Source organism: Anas acuta, chromosome 3 (assembly GCF_963932015.1).
Source record: "Anas acuta chromosome 3, bAnaAcu1.1, whole genome shotgun sequence".
In the NCBI taxonomy this organism is placed as follows: Eukaryota; Metazoa; Chordata; class Aves; order Anseriformes; family Anatidae; genus Anas; species Anas acuta.
This window is the reverse complement of record NC_088981.1, coordinates 93,064,776-93,083,694: the sequence shown is the minus strand read 5'-3', so window position 1 is coordinate 93,083,694 and position 18,919 is coordinate 93,064,776. Positions and strand designations below refer to the sequence as shown.

The following is an 18,919-nucleotide window of genomic DNA, read 5'->3' as shown; positions in this document are numbered from 1 at the left end:
TGTTCCCTTTAATTACATTTATCTGACATGTTCCTAACAGCTATATATATTAGATCAGGAAGAACTGAATTTGGTAATGATAATGTGGCATGAGTGACATCTGGAATGGGGCAGGGCAAACAGAAGTAAAAACAGGCCAAAAGGTATCTATAGAGCAAGGATATACTCCCCGTAGTTCACACCAGCTAGCAGAAACTCGCCTGAGCTCACATAATTCAGCTGCGCCTACTGAGGTATGAAAGTATGTGGTGACCGTAGGAATCTGCCTTCTACAACATACAAATCTGTTTGAGATTACGAACTCTCTGCATGCTTCTACCATTGTGCCTTGCCTGACATTTTAAACAAGGAAAATATGATAGATATAATCTAACTGGGCATCTGATACTACACTGGAGAAAACAGGGATTACTAAAAGAATTAGACAGGTAAAGGACTTCCTACCAAAGGGAACAAAGTCCTGTGGAGAATGAAAGAACTGTTTTTAGTAGAACTTGCCAAGGATGAGTTGGGCAGAATTTTGTTTAATATTTTCATTTAATGAACTGTCATAAAAAGTGTGATGATAACAGTAAAATTTTTGATACTGTCATTACAAAAAAAAGCACTGGGATTTGTTGAAGGACAGACAGGATCAACAGAAATGGGTCTCGATAGCAGTGTCAAAGGAAGTGAAATGCCTAAGATGAGGCTGTAAAAGTGTGAAATGCACTTCACAAATATAACAGGATAAGCACTTTTAGTAGAGAACATAAAATATGAATTCCATTTGACAAGTTCTTGTTATGTTCTTATTGGAAATAGCAGATACAATTTGAGTCATTCCTAGAAAAAGTAATACAAGCTGGAACAGATGCCAGTAAGAGCCAGTACAGCTAGCAGCAGTACAGAGAACCTATGATATGAAAAAAGAAAATATGCATGCCAAGGTGAAAGAGGGAATATAATCATTTATCTGCTCTGAGCATTTGCCAAGACATCCAGACTTAAGGCAGCTCTGGGTGGGATGCTTTGTAATTGCATTTGTGTGGTTCCAAATTAATAAGCTCAAGTAAGAGGAGGTTTTGATGGAAAGTTATCTGCGATCTACAGATACATTTGGCAGCTACGTTTTCTTTGTGGTGTATGAAATAACCATAAGGCATAAAATAGCCATAAGGCATAAAAGAGAATCAAGATAAAGCAGAGCCCCAAGACCTCCACCCACACCCCTCCAAAATAGGTTTTAGAGACTTTGAAGAACATGGTGAAGAACCACTTGGAAAGAAGAAAATGAACAAGACAGCCATAGAAAGCAACAAAGGACACAAGTTTAAAGAAGAGCCTGGTCAACTGCAGCAAACACTACTGACAAGTCAAGAAGAATGAGGATAGACTACTGTTTCTGAGATCTTGTCATCAGGGAGTTTGGTGAGAGCTGTTGCAGTTGCAAGCAAGGAACAGAAGCCAAAGTGTAGGAGTTATAGGAGGGAATCACAGAAGAGGGTCTCCAGACGGTAATTATAAACAGCGCCTTCAATGAGCTTAGGAATGAAGCAGAGATAGGCGATGAGATATGATATGAAGAACCAAGTGGGGTCAAAGGTGCAATTTTTAAGAGGCAAATGCTTGCTTCTATTGCAATGGAAAAGAGCCAGAGGACAGCAAGAGGTTAAGAAAGAGAGTAAGGGAGGGGAGAAATAAGAGGAAGAACAGAACATGGGGTCACTGGGGCAAGTAGAAAGGGTACAGATGGGAAGTAGACAAGAAACTCCTGCTGTTCTGACAGTGGAGAAGGAGAAAGCATTATGGGAGGTGAGGAAGAATAGTGACAGAAAGAAGGGCATACTGTATCTATTTTTCCTTAGGAGAAAAAGCAAGAACTTGTGCGAAGAAAAGCAGAGGGGAAAAAGAAGGAAGAATTTGAGCAATGAGTTACAGAGGCAACTGGGATTTAATTTGAGATTTAATATTCTCCAATTAAGCTGGAGAATACAGCTGTTTTCTAAAAAGATGGCAGGACTGAAAGAAAAAAGGAATTTGTAATGAAAAAGACTGTCTTGGTCTCGGAATATTCACCAGAGACACTCCTTAGTATGAGAGCAGAAGCAAATATCTGGGAGTTCACAAACCAGACTTTGCAATGGAAGTGTTTAATTCTAAGTATGCACTTAAATCTTTGCTGAATCAAGGCCAGGCATTTTAGTAGCTTAACTATGTCTTTAGCATGTTGTCAAGAAATAGCCTAAGCAACCAGAGCAGAAAGAAGGGCTTGCAATATGTGGAGGTATCTATAAAGCTGCTTTAGGAACACATAGGTTGATGCTGTTTCTCTCACTCAGGTTGCGTGAAATCAGAATTACTCTCTTCAGTTTAAAAAAAAAAAAAAAAAAAAAAAAAAGGTGTTAAAAAGATCTCTGCTTCCTTCACCTGGCAGTGGTTACCTAGTCTCTTGCCTGTTTTCCAGATTTCTCTGCAGGTGAGTATCATTTGATATTAATGATTCTATGACTCAAAAGATCTTCTCCTAAATTGTTTTCTACGAATATAACAACAATTAAGAAATAAAACCCAACAACTTTAGTGTGTAATATTCTGGATAAAAATGCTGAACAGCCTCTGGGGATGGGGAGGGATAAGGAAGAGGAAGAGAGTTTTCAATTTCTTCCAATAAGCCAAAACCAAATTGCAGAGCTCCACAAATGGAACGTAAGACAATATCAGGTCCCCAAGATCAAGGTCACTAGGAATGGTGATAATCACCACACCAGCCCAATGACTGTGAAGTGCAGGATATGAAACCACAAACAGGGTAAATGAGCAAACGTTTCATAACCAAAGTGTTAAAAGGAAAATGAATCCAAGCAGAAACTGAACTCCATGTTGTAATCAGCCCTTTGTCAGCTTGTTTCAGCAAGAGTTCCAGAGCCAGATCCACAGCTGCTACCACAGCTGGAAGCACGGAGCCTCCTGAGAAGCCAGTTGCAGACTCAGATGCTGCTGTTTCCTGTTTATTATTATAGTGTAAGTTCGCATATAATTTACCATGTTCACTGCAGATGTATTTATTTTTATTGGATGTTCGTGCTAAAATGTATATGCCTATCATTTGGTGAATTCATAATACGAAGGTTGATCTGTCTCTTTGCAAAGGAAGACATTTGTTAGAAACAGGCAACCTTTACCGCAAGGAGAGGGAAATACAAAGAAGAGAGGAGGTAAAGGAGATTGATTCTTCCAGAAACACAATCTCCAAGCCAAGCCCAAAATGTGTAAATAAGTCCAGGATTTCTTTCTGCACTTGATTTAAAAAATAAAAATATCAAAAAATAGCTCTCACTTTATCTGCTATTCAAAGTGAAAGCCTATAGTATTCATTAGTAATTTTAAGATGCCTAGAAAACACCACCAAATTCCAAAAGTGATTTCTCTAAAAACAGAACAAAACAGTTACTATAATGAAGGGGTCACTTAACCACTTCAGGTTTGATACCTATATCCATGTGGCAATTAGTTACATACTAGCAAACACAGTGTATTTTTACCTCATAATTTCATATTAATGTTTCATGTTTGAATTTCCACTAATACTTTCAAGAAAGAGGGACAATTTTTAATTACCGCAGGTATCCTTTTTTAAAAAATAAATATATATTAAAGAAAAAGCTATTCTGGTCCAACAGTAGTATTTTTTTTTTACAGGCACAGAAAAATTGAGTAAAAATTGGTAAAAAGCTGTTCCTAAGAAAAATCTCTCCTTTTATATAGTGCGATCATCCAGTATGATAGAATTATTATAATGGCTCCTACATCATTTTCTTAACCTGTACCCAGTACAGCAAATGCCCAAAATCCCACCATGCTAGCAATCTCTGAATTCTCAAACTTCTCCCGGGGACTGTGACCAGCTGGCTTAATACCGTGCAACCGTGTACTTGTTTACCATTCACACATTAAAATGTTCTGCTTCCAAGGAAGTCTATTAAATGTTCGTCTACATTTTGTTGTTCCCACAGTCTCAAGTATAGGCTCACTTATAGTGACATGAAGGTGTTAAGCTGGTTTTACTAACTTTCTAAAGCAGCAATAATGATACAAATCACCCTGTTACTTATATAATTGTGACTATGCTACAGAACATAATGTAGTCTAACAACAGTGGTTTAAAGCACTGCAAAAAATAAAAAAAAAACATGTGTAGTCCAGCCCTACGTATTCTAGAATGTCAGAAAGCATGAGGTTGGAGTTTCTGCCTGTATTTGTAAAATATACACAGCTTTAAACTGCATTGATTTGTGCAAAACTGCATTGTTAAGAGTTTATCTCATGGTACTTCTGAGTATCCAGCCAAATGACCTGAATTAAGGTATCTAAGATGAACTGTAAAAAAAGGAAAAATGGCATTATTGAACTGAATTAAGATCAAATTGTCTTGATAATCAGAAGTTTCGGATAATTAGAATGTTTCTTTATTAACAAAATAAACTTTGTTATTTCCAAAATTACTTGATATAAAGTATATTAAAAGAAAACTGATACATTCTTTCACATGTATTTTTTTTCAAAATAAATGCAAATATAAAAAGCAGAATGAAGATAAGTAAAATTGAATCTTTATTCTGTAACTTCTACGATTTTGTCTTACCTTGTGTATTAGCATAGATGTAAAACGATAGTTATTTCCTATAATCAACAATTATAGTACTTTTAACCTGTAACCTTTATTATACTGTAACATAAAAGGTATCAGTTGTACTATTTTGATAATATTGCAATATAGTTGTTTGTATGGTATCTATCTGTCATAGCAAAAAATATCGCTGTATTTCAGCTGGTATTGAATTCTATAGACACATATCAATATATTCCAATATTCTTTTACGTATTGTGAACTTAGCATACTGCTCATTCTTAAAAGTTACAAGACTATAAACTAAGGAATTATATACACCAGTTTAGAATTAATGTGTGATTACATGTGTTTTAATTTATGAAGCAGCAGCTTTGTAAGGAAATGCTTCTAGAGTTAAAAGTTATTTTACAGCAAACATTTCCATCTGTTTTTCTAACACTGAACCTCTAAACACTTGCATACACATTCACATTTGCACATGCAAATAGCCCAAATGGCCTCAAAAGGGCTCTTCACATGAATTTTTTTCAGGACTGGGACGTAAATACAGTTTTTAATTGCTGGAGAGGTGCTTTTTTGATATATATAAAATATTACTACCTTTCAGCTTCATATTCCCTGTTAATTTTATTAGGATTCAGACAGTCATATACAGAACTGAATGTTTCAGAGGGAGATAGATTATTTCACTGTCACAGGATATACAGTAGGTACTGAAGTGCCATTTCTGGAAAACAGGGACAGGAAAATCCCTATTTCCTTACTGCACTTCTGTTGTAGCAACTGTGATTTATTTCCATGTCTTTTTAAATTTTGGAATGCATTAACTTTGAAGAATCTCTTTTAACCAGATTTAACTTCACTTCTCCACATATATATATTTACATTAAAATTGCATCTATGGTAAAACACAATCCAAGTGATTACTTGCAACTATCATTTGCCACATTTTTTTACCAATCCTGGATTGGTAAAAAATCAATTTTTAATCACTGAAAAAGATGTGGTACTTTTAACAGTACCTGAATTATGTATTAAAAGATGCAATCCTAAAACCAGCAGTATTTTGTGCCATGTCACATGCAAAATATGCATAGTAGTCATTAGCTGACCACAGTTTATAACACTGATTTGGCAGTGTCTTCACAGAATGTGTCCCAGATGTTATTGTAAAGTTTTTATGCACGTACAAAAAAATAAAAATTAAAACCCCTTTATGATGCTAATAAATAGTCTAACTTCTAAGACCATATGCAAGATTTCAATTCTTCATAAACATTTGAACTAATTTAGTAAACATTTAGAAAACTGTGTGCTGTGCTACAGATTTTAAATGTGACAGCTGACAACATAAATTTTCTGGATGATGATCGAGTCAATGTTAGTGCAGCTGTAGCAACAGTAAGACATGCAAAAGCTTAAAGTTTAGTTTCAACTGTTTGAGTGCATTTTTCATAAGATTCAAGGATTGCCAATGATTTACACTCACTACATAAATTCTAAAATGCCAGTAAAAATAGGAAATAAAATTTGAACCCCTTAAAATTATTTTTGGATGTATTTTTGAACTGCTCAAATAAGGTGTTAGGGCAAGGCACTAAATTATCCATTTCCTGCAAATAAATAACACTTTAAAAAACAATAGTGCTTTAGAAAGGAAACAGTCTCTGTATTGAAATTAATATAAATACAATTTATGCATATTAATATTTTTATTACCTAAGTAATTCAAGCAAAATATTTAGCCTACAAAATTTACATTAGAAGCCAAAATGTGTAGCCCTGGGAGCTTTCTTGAGTAAAGGCTGCAGAGTTTGGCCGTGGTTCTTTATAAGCAGCTATTCTCTAAAAGAGTGATTGAAAAAATAAATAAATAATAATAATTCTCAGTGCACAAAGTGCAAATCTTTGCCCTAATACTCCACAGCTTCATTTCGTGCTACCTTGCACCATAAAGCCTATTAATACATTAATTGTATCTATTGCAATTTACATAAATTACAAGATTCTAATCCTTAGTATATGCACAGGTAGAATGAGGTTTAGCTGCTCTAACTTTTGATATCAAAGATAATCACCTACAGCCCATGCCTTAGACAGGCCAATCTATAGTGTGACTACCATAGGATAGGACCCAAGCTCCTTTGCAGCCAAAAGGGTCATCCAGAGAGTGATCCATCTTATCCTAAGGCAGGTACTTAAGAAAGCACACATGATAAATTATAGTCTGAAGGCTGCCTATTTCTCTCTGGTAACTAAAAACAAATTTAGGACAACAATCACAGACTTGTCATATTGTCATGCTCAGCTTTGCCTCGTGTTACAACAATAGCTGTAATCAATATGTAATAATTATAAATAAACGCCACTCAACAAAATAAAACCTGAAATTAATCTTCTCCTTGAAATTAAGAAACAATCAGTGAAATAATGAGTACCAGTTCTAAATACTGAATATTGGCTGATAAATTAAGTAATATTCCATCCTCTAGTTTCTAAAATGCTAGGTTTGACATCATTTAACGTAAACTCCCAAATTTCAAATACTGAAACTCAGTTTCTGCCCCTGCTTGACTTGTGACACTTACAATACAGATCTGGGCATAACTGCGTAGAGAACAACTTGCTACAAAGTCCTAATCGTCTCACCATTCAGAGAATCTTGCAAAAAAAGTTTCACGGAAAATGCCATTTACTTCATCTGTCACTAAAAGTAATATTTGTAGTAGCAGCTATATGGGATCATAAATCAAGATGGTAAATCACAGGCTTCAATAGCTAACTCTTTTTTCATTGTTTTATCTCCAGGAAAAAGTCACTTTGATTGCACTGAATATTACTACTGGAGCTGTTTGTTTGTTTGTTTGTTTGTTTTTAAGTTCCCCTTCCTGATTATCTTCTCCACACTTTTCATTAAGAAGGAGAAGCCCTCTGTTTTATATAATTAAATGCAATGTAAAACTCCACAAGCCTTCTAAATGTACTTCAGTACTTGCAAACTAATGAAGCACCTCCACTCAAGTCCTAAGGAATTCAGTGCAGGCTTTTGTTGAGTATTAGCACAAGACTTCCAGAACTGAGCTGGAATTGATGGGCTGCTTCCATAATCGTCCTATCATAAGTAGCTGAAATACTGTAAACAGACTTATTTACTTCCTGGATTTGGCATTCAGAACTGATGCTTCCTCTGTATGGATATTTCTTTATTTTTTAACTAATTAGACATTTCAAGTTCACCTTCTAGAACTTTGTTAAAGAGATCTGCCATTGGAGTCCTGTACTCTGCATGTTCATGCGCCTGATCTTTTTTTCTGGTTTTCAGAATTCTAGTCTACAAAAGACAGGATATTGAAGCTTAACAGAAAATACTGAGGTAGATGGACACTAATCAATCCTTTTTATTTCTAAGCAATCATTCAGTCTCAGTGCTTCCTAGAGATTTCTGTAACTCACGAGAAGTGTGTCTAAATGAGTATGAACGTGCAGCTACGAGACTCAGTGTATCACAGTAGCTGATAACTATTCTCTCAAAAACATTATTTGTTTGGACTCTGATCCCTAACAACATTTAATTTCTCATTAATTACTACTTTGCCTCTTCGAAATCTTCCTGGAAGGATTTTTTTAAATGTGCACTGAAAATCCAAATGAATTGTATTAACTGGTTCTGATTTATTTTCTAACTTAGCATGTTTAAAACTTTCTATTGAATATTTTCATATACTGAAAACAATATTGAGATGATGCTTTAGATACTTTGAATTATTACTTCAGGTTTTCTGGCTATGAAATAAAGTTCCATTTTCTGCAATTTAGATTCTTGTCAGAGTTCTAGCAGATTAGCAACTTCACTATTGAATTAAGTTAGATCCCCTTGGACAAATACCAGTCAGTCTTCTAAAATTATTGATTTGTTGAAATATAACTTTAGTATAATATCTTATATCTCAATGTCTCAATCTCTAATTTTCACTAGAAAAATTAGTTCCCAAGCTAATATTCTGTGCTGAAGATAGCTGTAATATAAACACACTTCAATGTACTTATCCCTTCTAATTGGATTCTTTACTCAGTTACAGTTCTACAAAGGCAATCATTCTGTCAGTGGCCTCCTGCTTCTCAATGATTCACTCTTCTTAGACTTGTAAGGCTGAGGAAGATAGCTATAGCTGGAATGGACTTACATCACAGCTTTCATTCACAGCTTCAACTTTGTTCTCTTTATAGCATATCTGATATTTAGCAGTTCACTGCTGAAGCGTTGTGTAACATGTTGCACCTGGCATGACAGACTCAATGAAACTGTCCTGCATATGCCATGTGAAGTTTGCTTAGGTTTGCACACTGAAGTGAAATTACAGATCTTTGCACTGGATGCACAAAGTAAGCACTTCTAAAATATAATCTGATTATATTTTCTCTGGGTTATTTTTTTTTTTTCATCTCTGGATTGCTGCTCTTCACTGTTTGCTTTCTTACATGCTTATTGATATCCCTTTCACTGTATCTTCTAAGCTTGTTTTCTTTCTTTTTATTCTTAATTATTTTAATATTATTATTGTCTTACTCTATTCCGCTTCTCTCATTTTCTGCCTCTTAGTTCATGCTCTTTCTAAGTGTCATCCCAACATGGTGCTTTCTCAATCTTTTCTGCTGTGTGACCACATATGATTGATCAGGTAGTTAACAACAAATGTATGGGAATGTTGTAGAATCCCACTGTGGGAACAGTCATTTCCATCACGTGTCAGTGTATCAGAGCCAGAATAGCTTCTGCTGGCATAATACAAATGCCTTAGACACACATTTGTGGAAAAGAAGCAGCGGGGTTCCACTTTCTTAAGCATGTGCAAACTAGTGCAGAGAAGATTAGTTACCATTTTAAGCTTCAACATCAACTTAGAGTCCACCACAGGGAGTTTCTTCATCAGCTGTAGTTTACATCTCCTGGACCAATTGCAAAGTCCATTTATTGACACCCATAGCTATCCAAAAACACATACAATGCACAAGTTTTGAGGATTCCCTTGATAGTTGGCTGGCTCTGTTGTGCCATTTGTTTTGAGTTTGGTAGTGAAATACAGGAACATGAAAGAAAATACTACTTGACATGCTTAGACATCTGAAGAAACTGGAAAACAGAAATTTTGTGAACAAATGTTCACCAGTGCTAAAGGTTTGTTGCTATACAAATGCTGCCTTTTCTGATTTGACTGTGTCCTTTTTTCTACACCTATCTGGGACCTACAGTTCTGTCTGATTAATCCCTGATCTTAATCCTCCTGGAGAACTTCAGTTGCTAGTTATATTCTCAGCTCAGAGTTTACTTTCAGAAAAACACAGCAAATAGGTGTAGAGATCTGTTAGACAACAGACTTCTTATAAGATATGTTGCTCAGGAAGGCAAAACCTGACTCTATGTGAGCGATTAGTAGCTAGATAGAGTATTTAAACTGGTACAAATTCATGTTTCTTAATACACTGAAAGATATTACCTCTAAGTGATTGTCCACCTGAAATACATAACCAGGCTAGGCAAAAAAGATTGAACACTTACAAGCTGTGTGTCAAAACCCTTTGTTGGATGGATGTGTGTTAAAATCCTTGGGTTGGACAGGATGACCTCCAGAGGTCCCTTTCAACCTCATCCATTCTGTTATTCTCTGATCCTCTGAGGCTGAGGTAGAACTAGAAGTCAGGTCTGCCCTTCTCAAGGCAAATACTCAAACTAACACAGTAATGTGCAAGAAGAGAGCAGTAGCATTACCTCTTCACTATTTCTGAAGCAAAGACAAATCTCAGTACTAATTCCCGACAGGTTTCCAAGCACTAAGCCTGTAAGGTATCTACCTCTATCACTTTTCAGCTCCAGGTACTTCCTTAGATTGAGTTTGTATGTAGCTTGTATGACTAATAATTCTCAATGGACCTCACTGAGGAGTTTCATCTTGAAACTATATGAACGTTATTGTATTCACAAGGATGTTCACCAATAATCTTAGATATGAAGCTCTGCATAATACAACAGAAAAAGCAAATGAAAAAGACTGTCCAAGGGCCAGTAACACTCAGGAGTATTTCAACTTTAAAATAAAATACTCAAGATAAAGATAAATACTGGCAATTTCAGAGCTGCATGCACTAGATACTCCATACACTTCAGCTCCTGGAGATTTCAGGATAACCATCATGATTTTTTTTTCTTTAGGAAAAAATTTGTTCCATCATTTTTATACCTTGATCCTACAGTGTATTAAGTGATACATTATCAATACTATTATTCTGTATGCAGGATACTTTTTAAGGTTCAGGATGTTATAAGATCTCAGCAACACAAAACAAATTTTATTCTGTCACCTATGATAATATAAAAATTTGCAGAGTAAATGGATATGTAGATACAGTTGTTATTTTTTTCAATTTCCAGAAAAACTAGTTGTCATTAGTATTTACAATATATAGAACAAAATTAATAAATATATGTATTTTTTTTAAGTGTTTTCACAATAAAAACTGTTATTTTATTAAATTAAGATGTAAAAATTTGGTAGTATCCTTTTCTACTGGTACAAAAATAATCCCTTTAACAGTGACTCCAATATCTCTGTATTACTTAAGAATCTTTATATTTACCCACGCACTGGAATATTCATATTCCTTGCTGATTTAACAACTTCTTCAAATTTTTCTATGCTTTCTTCAATAGAACAATTAATATTCATTTTGCTAAAAGATTCAGATGCTGCACCAAATACTGAGACTTCTGTAGCTCCTGCTGCAATCTGCAAAATACATTTCAACAAAATAGAAGCATAACACTGTATTAGAAGTTTAGATTGTTTAATTCTGTATACGACTTTAAAGACATTATAAATCTAATCTATATCTCAAATAATAGTTTAATTACATTATTTTTAATCTACTGCATACAAACCAATTGAATTAAACTTTGAGTTCATTATGCTGTGGTAAATTTCCTTCCTATCAATTGGATACACACACATTTCTGAAGTGATAAACATAGGTATTAAAATGCAGGAAATTATGTGAATATACTCCACAAATAACAATGATTGATACTTACATTTCATTTTTCACAAAAAGAAAAGATCAAATAACATCCCTGAAATATCCATCCTCTAAAAAATCCTGTTTCTAGTGAACGCTAGGAAGTCATTCTCACACTTAGGACAGGGCTCTGTACCCTGCTTGTTCCTACACCAGCAACAGTAACCAAAAGGAATTTCTTTGATACAGTCAGCTGTAAGATCCAGAGCTCCACTGGTCTTAGTGTCATAGTTGATAGGGACAGTACGTAGAATGTATATCTGGAGTCTGCTGAGAAAAAGTCTCTAAGCACATACCAGCCTAGAGAACTTGTCAATGTTTTTGCTTCACTGAAGGGGCACTTAGCCTGAGCTTGTACTCAGTACCTCAGTAAATCAAATAACATGAGGTAAATCAGAATGATGAAAGTCAAGTGATTGGAGAAAACATTTAAACTTAGGAGAATAGCTAATTAATAGTTTTTAAAAATCATTTTTTTCTGGCTCATTTTTTCTCACTTTTTTCCCTTTACCTTCTGCTCCTGAGGGATAACTTCGAATCTTCAGCAACTGTTACAGGAACAAAAATGCTTTCAAATAGAGGGAAAAAATAACATAGCAGCAAGAAAGAACTCAGGAATCACCTGCAACTATTTATTTATTGTTTTCTCTTCACTATATCTCTAAGTAGATTACATAGAGATATAATTTAATTCATACAAGCTACCACTGCAGACACAGTTGTGGCACTATAAATCTGACTACCAATGGTTGACTCGCCTATGTACAGGATTCTGTTTTAACAGAGATTGCATGTGCAGTATAGAACCTGAAGGACAGACTATACACAAATGTCCATCAAGCAATATCTCTTTCAAATATGGCTTGTCCTATATCAAGGCAAGGCACAGAAGCCTAAAAACAATTTCAGAAAACACAGAAAAAAATTACTGTTTTTTGAAGACTGAAATGCTCCAAACACTTCAAGTCCTATCATTCTTAATATTGTCTAGTATGAACTGAAACAATCAATAATTTTGAACCCTACTGAAATTAAATGCGAAATTTAAGAAATCTAATACATTCCTATAAACCATTTTCATTTAATTCACTCACTACTTTCCAATAAGAAAACACTCTTCAGAACCTTTTCCAGGGCCAACAAGTCAAAGAAGTAAAAGGAATTCTCCTTCTCTTTACATGCAATCATCATTTATAGGAATTTGCGAAGACTGATTGAATGATACTTTCATTAAAGCTTGAATATATAGCAACTTAACATCACTCTGTTAATTCATTCATTTTTCACGATGAAGATGCAGAGTTTTTCATCAAAAGAAAAAGAGGGGAAAAAAAAGCATAGTTTAGCTCTAACAGGATAGGGTACATGATAAATAGCTAGTTTATGGTACTGAGCTGGAAGTGAAGGAAAACAAGAAAACAGGAAGGAGGTAATTGTGGATATCTTTTACAAATGCACTTACAGCATTATGAAAACCTTGAAGGTTAGGTGTGAGAACAGGATATCGGACTCCAGGATGTCGCTCGATGCCTCTCATTACTTCTTTATGATCTGCCATCTAAAACATAACAAAATATATATATAATAATGGTATTGATTGTCAATTATTTTTTGATTTTATGTATCTAAGCAAAAAATCACTTAGACCATGCTATTGTCTAGATTATTGTCTAGATTGTATACAGTTCATACAGAAAGGATAACAGGAAAGGGATTAAATTGAGGTTGTACACTTGCCCTTTCTTGCATTTCTTAACTTTTGAATACTTGAGCTGCAAGCATTCAAATTCTACATGAATACAGAATTGGAGCTAAAATTATCAAAACGTTCTTTTTGTGTGTATCCGTAACAACATAAATTGCATCATACGCTGAAAAACTTTTTTATCATATTAATCATCAATTGTTATTGTAACTTTAAAACTACCTTAATGGATTCCACAGGTGGAACTAACAAAATAACTAAATTTTAGAACTGTCCACATACTGAATTCTCAGAACTCTTACTAATGCGACTTCACAATCTTGCTTGTGATTGAACCTATGCAACACTGTAACCAGCATATTTGAAAGACTAATCATAAGTCTATTCATAAAACAATAAAGCAAAATACGGAACTCTGCATAGCGCAACATTTAATATACTTAGGATTTTCATTTAACAGAAGAACATACTGTTTATTACAGAAAGGTCAAAGAACAATACTTTATTGAAGCATTTGTTTTCCTTAGCCTCCCCTCACAAGAGAAACTCTACCTTTGTAAGATATACTGAAGCTTTTCTCACTCAAGATTAAATGTAGTGCCCTGTAGTAATCAGGAAGATGAATCAATGATTTATTCATGTAATAAACTGTAGATTATTTAGACAATTTATTTCTTGAAATAAGTGGAAGAAAAGCAAGTTTATTTTTAATGTTGTCTGCAAAAACAATGAAGATAAAATAACACATATCCTTTGTATTTCATGTCTTACAGATTTTGAGTTTTATAAAAATAATCTCAATAGTGTGTTTTAAATACTGTTTAAATCAGCACTCATATATGCAAATCTTCCAAGCAAATAATACTTATTCTGATATTGAATTGGATTTCTTATTCTTTTCACACTCATGAAAAGTCAGTTTAGGAATACTGTATGAAAAAATAGATGAACTACAAAGGTTTAGTAACTTGTAATTTGGAATGCATAAGATATTGATGCAGTATGACAGTTCTAAGCACATTGTATCAAATTATATTTGATATTATATCAAATTATATATATATAGCCAGTACTACCATCAACCTAGAATCTTCATGTCATTGCTTTTCTCTTATGAATATGGATGAATTAAAAATGTCAGAAAAATGTGTGCATGTCCCTTGTATGCAAGCCCACCACACATCTATAAAGAAGGGAATACATGGTACAAAATGTGTCTTATAGCCAGGTACAACTTATTTTCCATTAGGAATCAAGTGATGGTATAATGCAACTTTTAGTAATTGCTTCTAATGTAAATTAAACCAGTGTGATCTCCTAACATATCTGATAAACTCACAAAAGACATTCTATACTGCCTTATTGGTTTAAGGACAATCTTTCATTCCTTAATTTAATAAAATTTCTCAGGGCAAGGGAGAATGTTTAAAAATAAATGATTGATTAAATAGCAAATCTTGGAACTAATTCCATACTTTAAAATTATAGCCTGACTTAAAATATACCAGAAATCCAAAATGACACAGTTTCAAACAGTATAAAGCTGCCAGGTCCAAATAATATTTTATGTACTACATTTGTCCCATTAATATTTTTCCTGTAGGTAAAATCCCATTTTAACATATATTGCATGTTAGAAGATTTTAAATTGTAATAAAATATTTCTTTTCCAAATTTCTTTAAAAATAAGCTTTCTAATCATAGTTATTTATAATTTTTGGCCATTTAGGTTATAGGTGTGGGATCCTGTTTTATATGGCACCTTGCTACTGTGGAACTTTTTCTTTTAGCTTTTTTCAGCAATAAAATCACTGCCAAAAAAAACAGTGGATGGGAAACCATAAAAGAGCTTTAAAATACTAAAAAAAGAAATAAGTGAATGAGTGATCTAAACATAACCATGAGTTCTATTCCCATGACCTATGAAAATAAAAAAGAAAGGAGCAAAGAAAAGACAAAGACAGGACTGCACTTCATATCAGAGCAACACAATCTTATCTTTTAAATTAAAAAAAAATAAACACAAATAAAGCCATTAAAATAAAATATTCAGACATGAATTTAAGATAAGAAGGGATTGATCATTTTTCCTAAAACTGACAAACTTGTTCTAAATTTGGTATTCTTAATGGCCCATACTGTTACCACCAAAGCTTGATGACACTTGCAAAAACCTAGCATATACACTTTTAATCAACACAGTCTGAATGCATATTGTTCCTATGTTGTCACCAAAGAAATCCTGCTTTGTCAGTGTTCTCTCTCTCTTTCCTATTATCCTTCCTTTGAGCCCTTCTCTAGTGATCCTAGGAACATTAAAATTAATCAGTATGTGCTGTACAGCCAGTTCACTGTGCTCGCTCATGATAAGAAAAAGTATGATCATACCATGTTTTTCCCAGAGGAAAGCCTGGAACACAGCTCAGTTCCAGGATGCATTCTCAGCTTAAACTGGACAAAAGTTTTTATACATTTTGACAGAAGATGTGCAAACAAAATTGTTGTTAAAAAAATATTTTCTCATATTAATTATTTACAAAGTAAAACTTGAAAGTAACTTGTACAGTCCTTACTAAACATACAAATACTCAACTGTTCATGTGCATACAGTGGGATTTTAGTTTCAGACTCAGTGGAGTCTGCTGCCTTGGTTTGGTGCTAGGGAGCATTTCTGAGAAGTTTCCTCCATTTGTACAAGTTCTGGGTACCTGGATTTTCTTCACTTGATTCTACATCTCTGAATTGGAGTTGCTTCCACAAGAAGTCCCCTCTGCCATGAATGTTCCCCGGAGATCAGCTGCACTGCTCTTCATATGGATACTTGAATTTGTCACTCTGTAAATTGACTTCATGTTCTCAACTCTTTATCACTACATAAATGATGAAGCAACTCACTTTAAAGTAGCTCAGAATCCTATAACCCAGTTGGTCTTTACTCATGGTGTCAATCCATTGTCCCCACACCTTTTATCCCCACTCAGCATCCTGTAACTCAATTCTCCCATTCCTCACTTATTGCTGTTCCTTGCACACAACACACACAAGTTCCTGCCCTGGTGCTGCATGGAAGAAATTGGAAATCACCTGAATTTTTTTTTTTACGTTTGGAGGGTGATGACAATGTCTAATATTTCAGATTTGGAAAGAAAGCAGAAAGGCAGGAGAACAAAGCTAGAAGCAAGAAAAACCTGGAATAAGGCTTTGCAGAGGCTCCCAAGAACAGCTCTGTTAAGAAGTCTTGACATGGCCTACACTGCCTTTTCACTCAGAGCAGCCAAGACCATGAGTGGCCATGTTATCACAGAATCACCTGGGTTGCAAAATACCAAGATCATCAAGTCCAGTCATTAACAGTGGTAGACTGCCAAGTCTACCACTAAACCATGTCACCAAGCACCACAACTACACATCTTTTAAATACCTCCAGGGATGGTGACTCAACTGCTTCCCTGGGCAATCTGGTTCCAGTGTTTCACAACCTTTCCAGTGAATAAATTTTTCCCATTATCCAGACTAAACCTCCTCTGGCACTACTTAAGGCCATTTCCTCTTGTCCTATTGCTTGTTGCTTGGGAGAAAAGACCAATGCCCACCTCACTACAATCTCCTCTAAAAAAACATTCAACCCTGTCATGACCATTATCAATCTCAAGACAATCCAAACACTCCCTAACATACAGGGCTACCCCACCACCTCTCCTTCCTAGCCTACTCCTTCTGAAGAGTATGTAGTCATCCACTGCAGTGCTCCACTCATTTTCTTCAATTGTTGACACCGACTATGTCTGCACTCACCATAGGTAACCCCCCCTCCAAGGCAAGCAACTCATGGCTATGGATAACATCAGCTGGCAGAGCACCTTATAATTAGAAGTTACAAACCTTTGTGTTCCAACAAGCCCTTCAATGGACACAGGTACATATAATAAAAATTCTTCCAGATTGATGTTTTTCATTGGAATACAATTAGTGGGGCAGACAGATAAAGGTATGTATAGTCCTAGCATATATAGTATGCATGTGCATTTGGACTACTTTTAATAATTAGCCCAAGTTCAGTGGACCTAAATCAAACCACAAAACTTGAAAATTGTGTAAACAGCACCTGACTACAGCATCTGATTTTACAAAAAAAAAATAAATAATGATGATGATAATTTACTCCTGTTCCATTGTCTTCTTTATTTATACAGACAATACTACTGGAAGCGTTCACTGCATGGAATTACATGTAAATTGAAAGTAGAAATGGTGATGATTTTACATACCTGAGGCACCCATTTGGATGAAACGAAACTGGTCACTTCTATTGCAGAAAGGCCTGTTTTGGAAAGCCGGTTGATTAACTCAATTTTGATATCAGTTGGGACTATCACCTGTGAACATGGAGACATGCTATAGTAAAGTATTTCATGCAGTAAGAAACTTTCATAAGTCTTTCGTACATAATCAATACGTGTATTTTAAAATCATGAATTACACTGGTACATTATACCATGACTATACTGTTTAATGAGAGTAGGAAGCTACAATACAGGAAAAGCACTAGGAAGTATACAAGATCCTACTCCATTTCTTTGCCCACTACAAAAGAATAAAGAAACACTTACATGTAACTGTTTATAGATCTGTCCTAATTGTTAGGAACCAAAGATCAGCCTAGAAAATAAGTGACGAAGGAAAATAATACAGAAGAGTCCACCCACAGAAAAATGGGATAAAAAAAAGCTCCAAGGCTGGGGCAGAGTAATTCTCCTATTCTGTTAATACCATTAACTCTACTAACACCTTTAATATCAGTATCAACATGTATAAGCTTAACCTCCCGTTTGCAGAAAGGGATGATTGTTTTGACACATGTACTGTATTTTATACAGTCTCTTTCAATCTTCTTCCATGCTTCCCAATCCGCCTTCAGGCAAATAACATTAAAAGAGCGATTTTGTTTCCTTTCTATGTTATTTCACCAGGAAATACGACAAAATCTATTGTACTATTCCTATTACAGTAGCATATGTAGCACAAACACATATTAAAAAAATAGCTAGCTAGTATTTTTGGTGCTTACTAATTATGTCATGACATAATGCAATTAGTTGACAAAACTAATTCCAGAGAAAAAATGGTGGCTGAGTAACAGAAAGCCTAGTTAACCAAGTTTAGCAAGAAGTGATATGATTTACATCTGGCTAAACAGTAATAATATCTTATTCTAACATGCAAGACAGTTATTAATATATGCAAATATACTTACTGTACAAAATGGAAGAAATGGTGATTAGCAGGATGTATGTATTTTAGACAATGAAAATGACACTGATATCCATGTCAAAACACACACACACTAAAAGAGAAAAATTACCTTTTCATTTTGTAATCCATCCCTTGGCCCAACTTCTACAATCTTTATGTACTCAGGCAGTCCAGATGTTTGGGATTCCTGAAACACAAATCGATACTGAAACACTAAACAATGAAGATCTTTAAAATAAAAGGCACAGCTTGTACTTGTCCTCTTTCATGGTTCTTATATT

The 18,919-nt window shown here is 34.7% G+C and overlaps 1 protein-coding gene and 1 long non-coding RNA gene across 18 annotated transcripts in view; one reads left to right on the top strand and one right to left on the bottom strand.

Moving 5' to 3' along the window:
- HMGCLL1 (3-hydroxy-3-methylglutaryl-CoA lyase like 1) overlaps window positions 1-18,919 on the bottom strand; it is a 77,869-nt gene that overhangs the window by 36,104 nt on the left and 22,846 nt on the right. For 14 of the 17 annotated variants that reach the window (XR_011095314.1, XR_011095313.1, XR_011095315.1 and 11 more), the window contains exons 2-5: window positions 18,748-18,825; window positions 17,654-17,761; window positions 13,143-13,238; window positions 11,246-11,394 (exon numbers count right to left, since the gene is read on the bottom strand). Coding sequence is in view for 13 of the 17 variants with exons in the window: in XM_068678356.1 (XP_068534457.1) it covers window positions 11,246-11,394; window positions 13,143-13,238; window positions 17,654-17,761; window positions 18,748-18,825 (431 nt within the window). In the remaining 4 variants the exon portion in view is untranslated. The remainder of the gene's footprint in view (window positions 1-11,245; window positions 11,395-13,142; window positions 13,239-17,653; window positions 17,762-18,747; window positions 18,826-18,919) is intronic. The other 3 variants (XM_068678357.1, XM_068678358.1, XM_068678353.1) reach the window with 2 other exon arrangements.
- On the top strand, window positions 95-5,192 carry LOC137854645 (uncharacterized). Its single transcript, XR_011095316.1, has 3 exons — window positions 95-233; window positions 2,322-2,458; window positions 2,884-5,192. It is a non-coding gene; the product is annotated as an uncharacterized lncRNA (long non-coding RNA).